We start from the raw sequence: 17,300 nt of genomic DNA on the forward strand, positions 1-17,300 counted from the left end.
GTCAGGGGGAAGTTAGCTTGAAAGTTTAGGATTGATATATACACACGGCTATATTTAAGATGGATGACCAACAAGGACCTACTGTAAAAACAGAGAATTCTACTTAATATTCTGTGACTACCTAAGTGAGAAAAGAGTTTGAAAAGCAAGAGATGCATGTATATGTATAACTGATTCACTTTGTTGAACAGCTGAAACTAACACAGTTAGTTTCTTAATCACATATATTACAATATAGAATTTTTTAATATTTTCAAGGAGCCATAATATGCATGACTGTTCCTCTTATAAGAATGCAGAATCAAAGTCTCTATTAATGAGACTTTAACTGGCAACCTGGACTGAACCTGAGATACGAGGTGGGTACATGTGATTTCTCTTCTGCAAGGAGTTAAGGTTAATGACATTTATCATGAGCTTGGGAAAAGCATGCTGCATGGTATATACAGAATCACCATGACTACTTCCTAAAGGCAGAAGACCTGTTCAAATCCTCCTATGTTCATAGTGTTCAGGGAAACAAAAAGTGACGCTGATGTCAAGAGGCGATCTCAGTGATGAGGCTCAGACAGACTTCCATCCAGGCGTGAGAAGAGGCTGCCCATGTTCCCCTGTGACCTGCACCAGGCTGACTGTATGAACAACACTGCCCGCCTTCCGCATCCTGTGACTCGGTCAGCTTCGCTCAGTCCTGCCTCCTGCCTCACAGAAGCAGAGCCATGTGGCCCTCACTCCTCAGCCTCCTGAGTCTCGGTGAGTCTGGAAAGACACGGCAGGAGAGGGTTATGTTGGAAATCGGGGGTCTCCACACCACTGACCAGCTTCCCTGGATGAGGGTGCAAGGAGCGTGGGGTACATTGGGACAAGCCATCTCTGACGGGCTTTTCCTTCTAGGATTCTGCGTGAGTCTGAGGATCTGGGCAGCTGTGGGTGAGTCCTCCACATCCCTTATTTCTGTGTTCAGCAGAGCAGGCGGGGCTGAGGCAGATGACACTGGTGGGCAGGGTGAGACCCCTGTCAGTACAGTGAGAGCCACATGCCCTTTGGATCCCAGGTCCTCTATTGGCCTTGATACTCATCTTCACTCTCCCCAGAAGTTAGCCAGGCTCTGGACTCTGGACCTGAAGGGACAGTGTGAAGTCTAGGAGCTGGGAGCTGGGCCCCCTGAGTGTCATTTCTATCATGAGTGGGAGTGAGGGGCTGCCACTCACAGACCCCTCTCCAACAAGGTGTCATCTCCAACCGGCCCTTCACAACAGGATCTGCTGGACCGCCCGCTAGACCTGACCCCAGGGGAGGGGCTGGGCATCAGGCAGGGCCAGCTGGACCTTGTCCCACATTTGAAGGAGGCTAGCTAACAAAGGAGTGAGGTTCATGGTTTCCTTCCTGCTTTTCAGTCAAGCGGCTTTTTCTCTTCTTAGTTGTGTTACTGTTAGTCACTCTCTCAAGTCTGACTCTGTGACCCCATGGACTGTAGCTCAGCAGGCTCCTCTGTCCATGGGGTTCTCCAGGCAAGAATCCTGGAAGGGGTTGCCATTTCCTTCTCCGGGGCATCTTCCCTACCTGAGGACTGAACCCTGCTCTTTGCAGGGAGACTCTTTACTGTTTGACCTACAAAGAATACAACACGGAAGTCCTTTAACATCATATTTCTGTGATGTTTTCCTTCGCATGCATTGCACAGTGTGCAGGATCTCAGTTTCCTGATGAGGGATTCAACCCAGGCCCTTGGCATAGAAAGTGCTGAGTACTAATCCCTTGACTGCCTAGGAATCCCCAATGTTTTGTGTTTTGAGAGAGTTTTCAACATTTTGTCAGTCCAAGGACTTATTCTTCTCCTGAGAAGAATCACTGCTGAGAATCACATCCTTAGGCTCTCCATGATGTCTGTCCTGGTTTGACTGTGTCTCTGTCTTTCCCCAAGCCCTAGGTGTCCTTGAGTATCAGGGTGATGCACTTTATAGTTGGCACCTTGGAAAAATTGAAGGGGAAGCGCTCCAACAAGAGCAGTGGGGAGAGGGGACTGTTCCTATTTTCCTCTCAAAGCCTGTGCCTCCATCTCTCCTAGGTGAATTTGAGAAGCCCTCTTTGTCAGCCTGGCCAAGCCCCGTGGTTCCCTTAGGACAGACTGTGACTCTCCAGTGTCACTTCCGATCTCCACTTAAGAGATTCAGACTGTTCAAAGCAGATGGGACCAGTTTGTCTGAGCTCATGGGAAATCATTTCAACAACTTCACCCTTGGCCCAGTGACCGGAGAACATGCTGGGTCCTACACGTGTTCTGGATTCTCCAGGTTTCTCCTTCTGTTGCCCATACACAGTGACCCCCTGCACATTGTCATCACAGGTATGAGGGGTCCAGCCAAGCCTGGGACAGCCTTCTATGCAGGCAATCCCACCCTAGGTCCAAGTTCCTTATATGGTTCAAGACTTAGTGATTCCTAGCCAGAAATGAACCAGGAAAGAGAACCCAGTGTGAGAGTTTAAACTCTGGGTGTTGAATAGATGGGGTGCCCGGCTCAGGAAGGAGGAGACTCCCTCGGCATGAGTTAGACAGGATGCAGCCACTGCCTGCCCGCAGGGGTATGGGGAACGACCCTGATCCAGCACCTGCCACGCAGTAGGGAGCTGTAGTCCCTGATGAAGGCGGTGGAGCCCCAGGGAGGAGTCTCAGGGGCCATGAGACATGAGATGGGGTCAAATGGGAAATGTTCCCTTTTCTCCACCTCCATCCCACCATCCTGCCAGTCATCGCCCACATTCTATATGAGTGTGAAGGGAGCCAGGGAATGCATCCTCAGAACCACCCAGCTCCCCACCACGCATATTAGGGATCGGAAGAAGCTGAGAGCATGGCAACCCACTCCAGTATTCTCACATGGAGAATCCCGTGGACAGAGGAGCTTGGCAGGCTCCATTCCCTGGGGTCCCACAGAGTCAGACACGAGTGAAGTGACTGAGCATGCATGCCTGAAGCTGAGAGCAGATCCAGCAGCTAAAGAGTTTAGAATAAACACAGAGGAGGCTGGAGGTCTTGAGCAAAGAGAAAGAGAAAAGCATGAGCCAGAGCCTGAGAACAAGGCTAGACAGAATGCAACAGGCCAGACAGGAAGGGTCATTGGCTTTGGTGGTTCCATTTTTCACACCTTCAGCTCGCAGGGGAAGCACTGAGGCCGGATGACTCACTGAAGCTCACAACCTCTTTGCTCCTAGGTGTGTTCACAAAACCCGCCATCTCAGCCCACCCAGGCCCCCTCGTGCAGGAGGGAAGGAATGTGACCCTTCGCTGTCACTCACCACTGTGGTTTGACAAGTTTATCCTGCACCAGGAAAACAGCACAGGGCATTTCCAGACACGTGGAGAGATGTTCACGGGTGGGCATGCCTCAGCTGACTTCTCCATTGGCCCCATGACTTTGGCGAGAGCGGGCACCTACAGATGCTATGGCTCTGTCAGCCACTCCCCCTATGAGTGGTCAGCCCCCAGCGACCCCGTGGACATCGTCACCACAGGTGAGTGTGTCCAGACCAGTCCCTTCTGCTGTCTGTGTCACAGAAGGTCTGGTGTCCAGTCCAGCATCAGTATCAGGAGAGAATGATGGGCGTGCAGAGACACTCACCCACTTGGAGAGGGAACAATCCGGAGAGAGAGGAGGTGTAAACACGGAAGGAAAAGAGAACAGAGTACCTGCCATGTGGTAAAGAGAAGACACAGCCGGTGACAGAGGGAAGCAGCAAGAACGTGAAAGAAAGAACAATGGAGAAAGATGTACCAGAGCAGGGACCCGAGCAGTTCCCGGCTCAGGCAGCCAACGATGGTTGGTTAAGGGGCTGGTTTTCTCACCTTCATGTCAGAGCTCCCTTCCTCTGTCAGGAGCTCTGTGGTACCAGAGGCCCTTGCAGTCCGGCCCCTGGGTGATCGAGATAGAGGTCAACTCCCTGACGTTGCTCAGCCTCATGATTTAACGCGTCCTTCTGCACAAAGAGGGGGAAGTGGTCCCTCCAACCCTTCCCACCAAGGAGTTCCTTCCAGCCCTGGGAGTGGGCAGAGCAGCGTTGAACACTCCCTCAAGAGTGAGGTGGTCAAATATCCTGTGAGGTTCTGCCAATTTCCACTCCATAATATCTGCATCTGGATCATTACCATGTTTTCTTAGGGTCCCAGCCATAGTTAGTAGGTTCCGTTTTTCAAGAGCAGCCCAATCTGGTTGATTTTTAAATTTTCTTTTTTGGTTGAATTCTAGTTAATTTAAGATGTTGTTATTTCCTGTAGTAGGTAAGAATGATTCAGTTGTTCATTTATTTATATTTCTTTGTTTAAAAAAGGATCTCAAGTGACACTCCATTATTAAAGTTAAGTTTGAATTTTCCCCTGTACTGGGTATTCCTTGCTGTGGGGCTTTCTCTCCTCTCCTGGTGGTGGGCGGCCTTCTCATTGCAATGTTTCTCTCATTGCACACTTTTGGCTCCATTTAGGACTAGAGTTACTCAGTGCTCTAAGATCAAGGTGTTCCTTCAAGGTCTGTCCAAGAAACCCTCTCTCTCAGACGAAGGGGGCCCCGTGGTGAGGTCAGGAGAGAACATGACCTTGGTCTGCAGCTCCGAGTGCGCCTTTGACAAGTTCCATCTGCTCAGGGAGGGGGAGAACCTTGGGCGCCTGCTCGCTGGAGGGCAGGGCCCCCACGGAGCACTCCAGGCAGCATTCCCTCTGGGTCCTGGGACCCTAGCCCACAGCAGGGCCTACAGGTGCTACAGCTCCTTCACTCGCTCTCACTATGTGTGGTCAGACCCCAGCGACCCCCTGCTCCTGTCTGTCACAGTTGAGGACCCTCCTCCTGGCCCAGCTTTCTTGTTGCTGTCCAGTCGCTATGTTGTGTCCCACTCTTTGTGATCCCATGGGCTGAAGCACAACAGACTCCTCTGTCCTTCACTATCTCCCCTTCGTGGATCACAGCCTTGTCGTGATGAAGGTGCTTGTGTAACTCAATGAAGCCATGAGCCATGTCGTGCAGGGCCATCCAAGCCTGACGGTCATAGTGAAGAGTCCTGACAAAATGTGGTCTCCGGAGGATGAAATGGCTACCCACTCCAGGATCCTTGCATCGAGAACCCGTGAAGAGTCCCATGCTTTACAGTATAGTAAATGAGAATGCGGTGTGCAAAAAGTCCATTTGGCTTTTTCCGTACTCTTACTCTATCTCTGAGCTCTATCTCAAGGGCCCCGTGCTGGTGTCAGGGGACCTTTGGGCTTCTGGAGAAATGGAGGCAATGAGAACCAGAGAGGAAGAGAGATCGTCGATGGCATCTCAACCTACTTCCACCTCCTGTGTGGATGCTCTTCATCAGAGTCCTGTCTATCCAGGCAAATAAAGAAAAGGGTCAGGGTAGACCCAGGAGGAGGAGAAGCTAGGCTGCTTTGGGAAGATCAGAGATTGCATCTGCCCCTTGCTCTTAGTGTTTTCCCAAAGCACCTCAGATATACAGGTGATTTCCCAATTAAGGAGCATAGATATTCATTCCCGGAGCAGAAAGAATGTCTCTTGCTTACAGCTTTCTTTCACCACCAGGCATATCCTTCCTGCCTCCTTCCACTGTCACTTCTTCAGGATGGAGGGTCTACTCAATGCATTCATGGGGAGGGACCAGAAGCTCTCCCCTCCCCCATCAGTGCTCTGGCTGATGACAGAGTCAAAAGACAGGCAGGAGGTCAACCTTCCAGAAAGAATAGTCCTCATTCATGGGTTACTTGCTCACCCCTTCTGTCTTCTTTCTCCTAGAATCCACTGCAAGTACTTGCCCATCAACCGTGAATCCACACACCACAGGAGGTAAGCAAGTCTGTCTCCTATCTCAGCAAGTGTCTGAGAAGACAGAGGGTTCCTGTGTGAGTGTTGGTTCTACCACCTCCTATTTCTGTGACTTTGGGCTTCTCAACGTTCCTGTCATGTCAGCATTTGAGATCATGGTCTGTATTAGAACCAGAGGGGGCATTGAGTTTCTCATGGTCTGGGACTGGGAATTTCTAACTTGGAGAGAGCGGGTCTGAGTGACCTGACCCCATTCTGAAGGGAGATGCTTACCCTCCCTCCACCAGGATCTTTGGAGAAGGATGGTGGGGGTGGGGGAGAAGAGGAGAATTGTAGGGAGCACTTTAATATGTGCTATTCTTTTACTATTGTTTTATGAAATAAACATTCCACTGTTCAGAAATAGAAGTGTCATGTCCTCTTGAGAATTCCATTCCCCGTATATGTGGATGGAGGGGTAATCATATTGAGAATTAAAGGGGTCTCCAATCATGCATAAACACCATGCCTTGATGAGGGGAACAGAGAAAAACTCCATCAGTGCCCGAGGGACCTTGGTTCAGACCTCTGCTGGTCTTGCACAGCCTCTTTACTTTATCCACTGCTAGCATCTCTCCTGGATGCTTTGGTACCTCCTGAGAAGTGGAGACATAACTGATCAGGTTGAGAGCTGCTGACACACTTTGACACAAGGATACAATAAATCCTGTGTGTAGGGGCAGGGTGTATGCAACGAATAACCAGAACTTCTCCCGTTTGCTTGTTGGCAGAAGCAAAGCTTCCTCAAGGCCACTCCAGCCAACTGCACCTTCTCCTTAGGCTCTCCGTAGCATTCATCTATACCAGCATCTTCCTTGCTGTTCTTGTCTGTCACTGGTTTCCCAAAAAGTAAGTATGAAGAGCCAAACTGTCACTGGTGTTCTACCCAAAATCATAAGTCTGAAGCAGGGAAGGACAGTGTTATCTGACCCAGGGGGAGGTGGGCTCAGAGCAGAAAATGGCATTTTCACTTCCTGTAGGTTAAGAACTGATTTACCTTTGTAATCCCTGAGGGAATATCTTCCAGAGAACCATGGAACCCTGTTCTTTATATGAAAATATGTGTTCATTTATTTTTATCTGCTTCAGGTCTTGGCAGCAGCATGGGGGAATCTTAATTGTGGTGCTGGGGTGTGGTTCAAGGCTCCAGAGCTCACAGGGTCAGCAGTTGCAGCCTGTGGGGCTTAGCTGCTTCACAGCACAATGGGTCTCGGTTCTCCCACCAGGGACAGAACCCACACTCTCTGCATGGGAAGGAGGACTCTTTATCCCCAGCCACCAGGGACGCTCCAAGCCCTGTTCTTCCTTCCAGCCACAGCCATCTGTTCTTGTGCCCTTTATGATCTTGGGAATCTGCTGATACACATTAGAGGATGGCCCATAACAGAAGACGTAGGATGGGCTCTGAGGGTTTGCACAGGTTCTTGAGAGAGTCCGTCAGTGGATCCGCTTTTATATGGGATTTTTTTTATTTTTTTAAGTGGAGTAGACAGGCTAAGCAACCTGGGGAACACCCATGTCTTTTCCTGGCTTTGACGTCCCCACCAAAGATATGGAGATCTAGAAGAATTACCCTGACCCCAAGAGCCTTGACTCTCTTCCATTCGCAGATGTTGCCATCATGGAAGGAGAGCCCCAGGAAGACAGAACAGTGAGCGGCGAGGTGAGTCCTCCCAGCTGAAACCCTTACCATAGCCCGAGCCCCTCCAATGCCCAATGTCCCAGCCTTCAAAATCGTGTGTCATTCCATCAGTTACACTTCCTTCCTCTCAGGACTCTCCAGCAGAAGACGTGATATATGCCCACTTGAACCATGGAACTCTCTCTGAGAGATTGTTCACTCCCACTCCCCTGAGCCCCATGCACCTCTCTGCTGATCCCAGTGTATGAGGAATTCGATGGAAACCAAGACCATGCTGAGCCCTGACCTGCCCCATCCTTTGAGCACACAGAGTGTTATAAAAAAAGACTGGATCTCTTTTTAAAGCGGTTTCTCCACGGATACTCCTTCTCCTCCTGCAAAGTGGCCTGGCAGCTCTGAGGTGAAGAGTGGAGTCCAAGAACTATAGGATCGTCTTCAGAAATCACACAACCTATTAGTAATCCTCTGGCTATCCTGGTACTCTATTTTAACTATCAGACTTTGGGGAGAAGTTATTATAATCAATTGCACATACTGGGTAATTTACCATGATCATCCTACTTTTTCAAAAATTCCAGGAAAGCATAAAAATTTGCAAATTGGGTCTTTAAATTATTCAGTGTAAAATAAAAGAAAGCAAATTTTAAAAAGCAACCTCTGTTCAGTAATAGCTTACAAGGATGAACTTATTTACAAGACAGAAACAGCCTTGTAGACTTACAGAACAAACTTAGAGTTACAGAGGGGAAGGGTCAGGGGAGAAATAGATTGGAAGTTTAAGACTGACATATGCACACTGCTGTATTTAAACAAAGTGCTTTCCATGAAACAGTAATAAAAGCAATGCAAGTTGGCAAAATAAAAAGTTGAAGTATATTCTGTTTGAGATATCCAGTGTGGTGCCACTTGCCAGAAGAGGCTGCGTGTGTGTGTGCTAAGTCGATTGAGTCATGTTTGACTCTTTGCTGCCGGGGTCCAGCCTCGGCAGGATCCAGGGGGTACCCTCAGGATGAATGGCGTTGACGAGAGAGAGAGAAGACATGTGAGACCAGCCTTGATAGGGCCAAGTCTGCGAGGGAGAGAGAGAGAAAGAGATAGAGAGAGAGAGAGAGAGAGAGAGAATGACCAGACGGGGGTGTTTGCAGGGTCTGGCAGAGTCTGGCAATGCTTTATTTTTTACCATAGCTTTTATACCCTAAGTTAGTACATTTCTAAGGGGAAGATAGTTTAACATTATGTCAGCTTGTCCTTCACGAAACCAGGGTGTTTTCTGCATACTTCTTTGTTTATGAGGGTCTTGTACATTATCTTCTGGCCTGGGGGCCTATTAACATTTTATGCAAGTCAGGTGAATGTAAACCTAGTTTCTGTTTCTATGGTGACCTTAACTGAAAGGTAGCGTCTCATAGGGCAGCAGTACAGAGTGGAAGTATAACCTTGTTAACACAAAAATTAATCCTTCTGCAGAAGTTGTCAGTTGCATTTATCTAAGAAGTTTACCCCACACTGACTCTGCGAATTTGGTGAGGCAGCTTCTGCCTAGCACTCCTGGCTGACAACTAACAACCATCTCATTGGTACCACACTAGGGCTAAGTTCTTATTTCTCTAGATCTTTAACTATATTAACAATGGTTTCTATAACACAACCTTAGCACATTAAAAGCAAAAACACAGTAAGCAAATCACAGCAAGCAAACGTCAACCCAATAGCCACCATTAGAATAATTTTTCTTATGTTTTCTAATAGGACTCCTCCACCCCTCAAAAAGGTTCTTTGTCTGTTAGGGCTTTTATATAATCAGGTTCTTTATGCTATTTTATGATTAGGATATTATAAGCAATCATGCATATTAGTACCAAGGGCATAAATGCATTTGGCTAATAAACTACCAGCAAAGGAGTTTAAATTAAAACACGCCTTTCACCCTGAATAATCTCATAAAATACCACCACCTGGGAAACTTATTGATTAAAATTCTAAATTGATTCTTATTTGGGAAGAGATCGGGGAAGGCCTTCTGCCTGTGTCACAGAAATTAGGGAGTAGTGCATTGAGGCAGGCATCAGAAAGACAGATATCATCTTTAAGGTGAGCGCTGGGGGCAGCTTTTTGGAATCCCTGGAAACCTGATTCGCCTTGCCTGTCAGGTTTTCTCCTCATGACCTTGTCATGGGTGGGATCTCGTGAGCTGGCCCCTGAAAACCTGATCCGCCTTGCCCGTCAGGTTTTCTCCCTCATGACCTTGTCATGGGTGGGATCTCATGTGCCGGCTCCCAGCATTTGCGACCCCATGGATGGTGTGTAGCTCGCTAGGCTCCTCTCTGCATGGGATTCTCCAGGCAAGAATCCTGGAGTGGGCTGTTGTTCCCTTCTCAAGGGAATCTTCTTGACCCAGGGATCGAACCCACATCTCTCATGTCTCTTGCATTGGCAGGTGGATTTGTTACCACTGAGCCACCAGGGAAGCCCCTCAACCTTTTCCCAGCTGTGGGCACTGAGGCTGCTGGGATTCCAGGGGTGGAAACAGGACAAGATCCCCCTCAGTCTGGACCTGCCCTGGCCGATAAAGTACTTACCCAGCCACGCGGGACAGACACTGACTCTACACATGTATTAAGTAGAGCGTTCAGTTCTTCAGTCACACCCACCACGTTTCAAGTGCTCAGTAGCGTCATGTGGCCAGGTGCCAGGGTGCTGGACAGGGCAGTGTTGTACCCGGATCGCAGAATCCCACCAAACACCACAGGAGCCGCGGATCGATGCAAAAACAGTGAGGAACTTTATTACAAGCTCGAGCAGGGACTCTCTTCACACAACGGTGAACGAGCCCCGAGGGAAAGCAGTGAATCATTTTTATACTGTATAGCAGGGGGAGCGGGAAGGGAAGCTTAAGGGGACTGGTTAATTCTTCAACTAAGGATGTCTTCTTAGCTACTGACTGGTGGGTTAGAGTAAGGGGGGTTGAGGGACTTTCCTGTCCTCCCCTGATTGGCTTGTTGCGTTTCTTTCTCTTTAAATTTCGTTTTGTCTCCTCGGAGGGGGTTTTACTCAAAATGGCGGTGCTATCCTAAGATGGAGTCGTTTGGGTTTCACATTTCACAGGCAGATGTTTAAAAAGTCCCATCATCACCGAGAATTCTTCTGGACATTCCACTCCAGATCACTGAAGGGCTGCAGAAAGAACGATAGCCCCAAGGAGGCATTGCGTCTGTTGTGTGAATCCATCGATATTTGCACGTTTTGTCTTCTTTGCTTCTTGTCACCAAAGCCAAGGATTTGAGAATCTTGTGCCTCTTAAGTTATCAGCTGGGTCATCATGTGGCTTGGCTCACCCAAGCGGAGGGATGAAGAGCATAACACCATGAGGACCCCGGTGTGAACTGAGCTGGCAAATGGGGCGAAGATCAAGCTCCAGGGAGCATTAGTTGCTCATTGAGCTCTCTGTGTGTGATGTCTCTCCTGGCTTAGAACTAAACTGCCCAAGAACTCTTTCACCAAGAAATGTCAGGATCGCTAGAAGTGAAGACAGGCTGGGCTTCTGTGTCGCTACTACGACTGTTTCCACTTTTCCCCTAATATTACTTTTTTTTTTTTTTGCCTTTAAGTGCTGGGACCAGATGTCATGATCTTCATTTTTTCGAATGTTCACAGTGTAGACATGAACCCCAGTTATTCTCATATTTCTTCTTTTTAAAAAATAATTGAATGTTAGCATTTGATGCCTGCATTCTGCTGAATCTGAATTCTTCAACCACTTACAGAAGATGGGTTTACCTGGGTCATGGGTGGCAACAATGCCTGGTCAGAGTAGGTGCTCTGCAATAATTTATGAACTGACTGAAGATGAGAAGTAAATTCCATTTGTGGAGGGAACTGGGAAAATCCAGATCTGAGTCCTATTTGGAGCCAGGCTGTGATGGCTGACTCAGGATGAAAACCTGGATTCCACCTTTTGGAGCAGGGTGTCAGAACAGGCAAAAAGAAAAAGTGAGACCTCAGGGCTGGGCTGAGATGCCATTGTTGCCAGGTCAACGGAGGGGCCGCCCCCTTCCTGCGGGTCCACGGCCTGGGAACCCCGCGGGGTGGTGGCAGCCCCGCCCCCCCAGGGACCACATTCTGTTTGTCCTCTAGGGCCCCATGGTCTCCTCATCTGTAGAGGGCAGGTGCGGGGTTCTAAGCACTCAGAGCTGCAGACATGGCTTTTATCCTCTCTGCACTTCTCTGCCTTGGCCAGATGTGGAGGGCAGGAGGGGACTGTAGGAGGGCACGGGATGCCCACCCTCCCCCCAGTTCACGGGAACCTGAGGGCTTGGGTAGCTAGAGGGCCAGGGATCCTGACCGGAAGAGAAGCAGCCCAGGCTTTTGCTGGCAAATCTCTCTCTTCCAGGGCTGTGTCTGGGCCAGAGGACCCTGAATGCTGCAGGTGGGTCCCCCTGGGTCTCCTGAGACCCATGTCTCACTTGAGCCCTGAAAACATGGTGGGGGCGAGGTGGGGGCTCTGTGACACTGGTGAAACCTGGAAGCGCTCCTGACCTGAGCTGGGGAGTGAGGAGTGGGGAGGTCCTGGGACTCAGCCTCTGACATCCTTCCAGGGACCATCCACAAACCCACCATCTGGGCTGAGATTCTTTTGGGCAGCTTCAAAGTGCCCATGTGAATACACTGAATGCAGAGTTGGAATGTGCAAGAGGGCACACAGACCATCAAGGAGTATGCTGCAGTTGGCCTGTACTATTTGGAGCTGGAAATGGCAATGCATTCCAGTATTCTTGCCTACAAACCCCATGGATTGGGGGACTGCCAGGGGATAGTCCAGGGGGTCAAAAAGAGCCAAACATGACTAAGCGACTTCACTTTCTCTAATTTCATTTTAAAATTTATTTATTTTACAGGTTTCACTTTCTAACTTTCATTATATATATATTTGATTAAATTTAGTTGACTTACAGTTTTTCATGTGCACACTGAGGTGATTCAGTTATAATATATATACACATGGTATTTTTCAGATTATTTTCTATTTTAGGTTATTACAAGATATTGACTATAGTTCTTGGTGCTATATGGTAAACCTTTGATGCTTCTTGCATATCTTTTTTTTAAATTGGAAAGTTAGCATTCTATTAATACTTCTGTTTAAACATTTATGGTACATTCCACTTCAGAGTTATGCTACACTGATAGTGAAAGCTTGATGCCAAACTCCCACCATGGCCTCATTGAAACTAAATGAAAACAATGGCAATGTTAACTGTGGGAAGAAATAGTGAGTCTCCTTATGTTACTGGCAGGCTTCCCTGGTGACTCAGAAGGTAAAAATTCACCATAATGCAGTAGACCTGAGTTCGATCCCTGGCTTGGGGAAGATCCCCTGGAGGAGGAACTGGCAACCCACCCCAGTATTCTTGCCTGGAGAATCCCCACTGACAGAGGAGCCTGGCGGGATGCAGCCCATGGGATCACAGGGAGTCAGACACAACTGAGTGACTAGGCAGAAGCACCATGTGACTGGTGGGAGGACAGATGACTACAGCAGTCGGGGAGTTGATAACACTTACCATTCAAAGGGAGAGTCACACACCTCTGGCTCTGACTTCCTCTTGGATCTGTTCCTTCAGCTCTAACCCTTGGGCTCTGCTGTCTGTGCTTACTCATGCTGGCTCTTTGGTAAAAGAACGTTGCCATGAGCTTGTAATAGAGGAGAACCCATTCTCAAGGCTGGAGAAGTCAATGGCAACACACTCTAGTATTCTTGCCTAGAGAACTCCATGGACAAGGAGCCTGGTGGGCTACATCCTTAGGGTGGCAGAGTCGGACGTGACTGAGGGACTAAGACTATTCTCAAGGCTCTGGACTTGAAAGGTATGACACTTTCCCATTCGTACAGAGATAAAAAGTTGGAGAACAGACAGAAACTTTTGTCTTATTGGGGGCTTAAAGGGATATTATGACCATTCCACATGGAAAGCTTCTAGAACAAAGGATTCCAGTATTAAAAGTTTTCCACAGTGGAGTGGAAGTAAGTACACTTATGGCTGATCTGTGTTGATGTATGGCAGAAGCTATCACAGTACTGTAATTGTTCTTTAATTAAAAATAAGTAAGGGGGAAAAAAGCCTTAGAACCAGAATTCTCTGGTGGTCCAATGGTTGGAAATCTGCCTGCCCATGTAGGGGACACAGGCCCGGTCTCGAGAATGGAAAGATTCCACAGGCCGCGGAGAGTTAAGCCCATGGGCCACAAGCCCATGTGCCTAGAGAGGGTGCTCCACAACAAGAGAAGCCACAGTGATGAGAGCCCTGCTCACAGCAAAGAGCAGCCCCTCTTCCCCCAACTAGAGAAAGCCTGTGCCCAGCAACAAAGACCCAGCACAGCCATTCATTAATTAATTGAAAGTTGGCAACAGCCAGCTATACCTCCTCCCTTTTTAGAGTGTGTGTGTGTGTGTGTGAAAGTGTGAGTTCACAGGTGGGTATTTAGCCTGTATTTTTGTCTCCTCTCCTAGGAAGTTTCTTCCCCATGGGCTACAGTTATTTTACATTCAGTAAACACTATTTGACCATCCCTCCCCTTCAAAAAAAGCCCATCTAACCCAGATGAGATGATTCCTGGGGCACAAGTGCACCATCTGGTTTGTCTGCTGGCTTTCCAAATAAAGTCACTAGTCCTTTCCTGAAGACCTCATCACTCTGCCCAATGACAAGCAACAATAGGTTGGACTCAGAGCACATTCATGAGACATTGGCAGAGGTGTATTTCATTTTAGACAAAATTGGAATGTGTCACTCTCACAATTGATATCTGTGGTTTAAAGGAAGTAATTAACCTCCAACCAGTAAAAGTAAATGGAAAAAAAGGAAGATACACAGATGGATAACAGGCATATGAAAAGATGCTCAGCATTGCTCATTAGTAGAGAAAGGCCAACTGACACTGCAATGAGGTGCCACCTCGTAGCGATCAGAATGGCCGTCATTAAAGAGTTGATGAATAATAGATGCTGGAGAGCATGGGGAGAAGAGGGAAACACTCTTACACTGTCGGGGGAGTGCAAGCTTGTTCAGCCACTGTGGAAAACAATATGAAAGTTCCTCAAAAAAACCTAAATACTGAGCTTCCATATGATTGAAGAATTCCAATCCCGAGCATATACCTGGAAAAAAACTATACCTTGAAAAGATTTGAAACAAAAGGAGAAGAACCAAATCAACAAAATTGGAAATGAAAATGGAGAGATCACAACAGACAACACTGAAATACAACAGATCATAAGAGACTACTACCAGCAGCTCTATGCCAATACAATGGACAACTTGGAAGAAGTGGACAAATTCTTACAAAAGTATAACTTTCCAAAACTGAACCAGGAAGAAATAGAAGATCTTAACAGACCCATCACAAGCAGGGAAATTGAAACTGTAATCAGAAATCTTCCAGCAAACAAAAGCCCAGGACCAGATGGCTTCACAGCTGAATTCTACCCAAAATTTAGAGAAGAGCTAATACCTATCTTACTCAAACTCTTCCAGAAAATTGCAGAAGGCAAACTTCCAAACTCATTGTATGAGGCCACCATCACCCTAATTCCAAAACCAGACAAAGATGCCACCAAAAAAGAAAACTACAGGCCAGTATCACTGATGAACATAGATGCAAAAATCCTTAACCAAATTCTAACAAACAGAATCCAACAACATATGAAAAAGATCATACATCATGACCAAGTGGGCTTTATCCCAGGAATAAAAGGATTCCTTCACATCTGCAAATCAATCAATGTAATACACCTCATTAACAAATTGAAAGATAAAAACCATATGATTATCTCAATAGATGCAGAGAAAGCCATTGACAAAGTCAACATCCATTTATGATAAAAACTCTCCAGAAAGCAGGAATAGAAGGAACATATCTCGACATAATAAAAGCTATATATGACAAACCGACAGCAAACATTATCCTCAATGGTGAACAATTTAAGTGAAAGCATTTCCTCTAAAATCATGAACAAGACAAGGGTGCCCACTCTCACCACTACTATTCAGCATAGTTTTGGAAGTGTTGGCCACAGCAATCAGAGCAGAAAAAGAAATAAAAGGAATCCAGATAAGAAAAGAGAAGTAAAACTCTCACTGTTTGCAGATGACATGATCCTCTACATAGAAAACCCTAAAGACTCTACCAGAAAATTACTAGACCTAATCAGTGAATATAGTAAAGTTGCAGGATATAAAATTCACACACAGAAATCCCTTGCATTCCTATACACTAACAATGAAAAAACAGAAAGAGAAATTAAGGAAACAATACCATTCACCATCGCAACAAAAAGATTAAAATACTTAGGAGTATATCTACCTAAAGAAACAAAAGATCTATACATAGAAAACTATAAAACACTGATGAAAGAAATCAAAGAGGCCACAAACAGATGGAGAAATATATCATGTTCATGGATTGGTAGAATCAATATTGTGAAAATGAGTATACTACCCAAAGCAATCTATAGATTCAACGCAACCCCTATCAAGCTACCAACGTGATTCCTCACAGAACTACAACAAATAATTTCACAATTTGTATGGAAGTACAAAAAACCTCAAATAGCCAAAGCAATCTTGAGAAAGAAAAATGGAACTGGAGGAATCAACCTGCCTGACTTCAGGCTCTACTACAAAGCCACAGTCATCAAGACAGTATGGTAGTGGCACAAAGACAGAAATATAGATCAATGGAACAAAACAGAAAGCCCAGAAAAAATCCACGAACCTATGGACACCTTATCTTCGACAAAGGAGGCAAGAATATGCAATGGAAAAAAGACAACCTCTTTAACAAGTGGTGCTGGGAAAACTGGTCAACCACTTGTAAAAGAATGAAACTTTTCTAAGAATTTGTCCATTTCTTCCAAGTTGTCCATTTTATTGGCATAGAGCTGCTGGTAGTAGTCTCTTATGATCCTTTGTATTTCAGTGTTGTCTGTTATGATCTCTCCATTTTCATTTCTAATTTTGTTAATTTGGTTCTTCTCTCTTTGTTTCTTAATGAGTCTTGCTAATGGTTTGTCAATTTTGTAAAAAAAAAAAAAAAACCAGCTTTTAGCTTTGTTGCATTTTTTGCTTATGGTTTCTTTAGTTCTTTTGCATTATCTTGCCCGTAATTTTTAAGAATTATCTTTCCTGTCGTACTAGACCCTGTGGTTCTTTCATTTCTTCCTTCTCTAATGTTTAGGTGTAGAGTTAGGTTATTTATTTGGTTTTTTTCTTGTTTCTTGATGTAAGCCTGTAATGCTATGAACCTTCCCCTTAGCACTGCTTTTACAGTGTCCCATAGGTTTTGGGTTGTTTTGTTTTCATTTTCATTCATTTCTATACATATTTTGATTTCTTTTTTGATTTCTTCTATGATTTGTTGGTTATTCAGAAGCGTGTTATTTAGCCTCCAGGTGTTTGAATTTTTAACAATTTTTTTCCTGTAATTGAGATCGAATCTTACTGCACTGTGGTCAGAAAAGATGACTGGAATGATTTCAATTTTTTTGAATTTTCCAAGACCAGATTTATGGCCCAGGATGTGATCTATTCTGGAGAAGGTTCCGTGTGCACTTGAGAAAAAAGTGTAGTTGATTGTTTTGGGGTGAAATGTCCTATAGATATCAATTAGGTCTAGCTGGTCCATTGTGTCATTAAGGTTGTGTTACCTTATTAATTTTCTGTTTAGTTGATCTATCCATAGTTGTGAGTGGGGTATTAAAGTCTCCCACTATTATTGTGTTACTATTAATTTCCTCTTTCATACTCGTTAGCATT

The 17,300-nt window shown here is 46.1% G+C and overlaps 1 protein-coding gene across 1 annotated transcript; it reads left to right on the forward strand.

The window, feature by feature from the left end:
• The first annotated feature begins 698 nt into the window (after window positions 1-698).
• Window positions 699-11,796, forward strand: LOC122421226 (putative killer cell immunoglobulin-like receptor-like protein KIR3DX1). Its single transcript, XM_043437099.1, has 9 exons — window positions 699-753; window positions 895-930; window positions 2,069-2,347; window positions 3,214-3,513; window positions 5,778-5,828; window positions 6,578-6,695; window positions 7,457-7,509; window positions 9,926-10,059; window positions 11,782-11,796. Exons 1-9 carry the CDS (start codon window positions 720-722, stop codon window positions 11,794-11,796), a joined length of 1,020 nt encoding a protein of 339 aa, XP_043293034.1. The 5' UTR covers window positions 699-719.
• The last annotated feature ends 5,504 nt before the right edge of the window (window positions 11,797-17,300 follow it).

This window comes from Cervus canadensis, chromosome 18 (genome assembly GCF_019320065.1).
Source record: "Cervus canadensis isolate Bull #8, Minnesota chromosome 18, ASM1932006v1, whole genome shotgun sequence".
NCBI lineage: Eukaryota > Metazoa > Chordata > Mammalia > Artiodactyla > Cervidae > Cervus > Cervus canadensis.

Coding starts and splice junctions, on each gene's coding strand:
- LOC122421226 (XM_043437099.1), top strand. CDS start 720: ATGTGGCCCTCACTCCTCAGCCTCCTGAGTCTCG. Junction 931..2,068: donor GAGGATCTGGGCAGCTGTGG/GTGAGTCCTCCA, acceptor CATCTCTCCTAG/GTGAATTTGAGAAGCCCTCT. Junction 3,514..5,777: donor CGTGGACATCGTCACCACAG/GTGAGTGTGTCC, acceptor TCTTTCTCCTAG/AATCCACTGCAAGTACTTGC.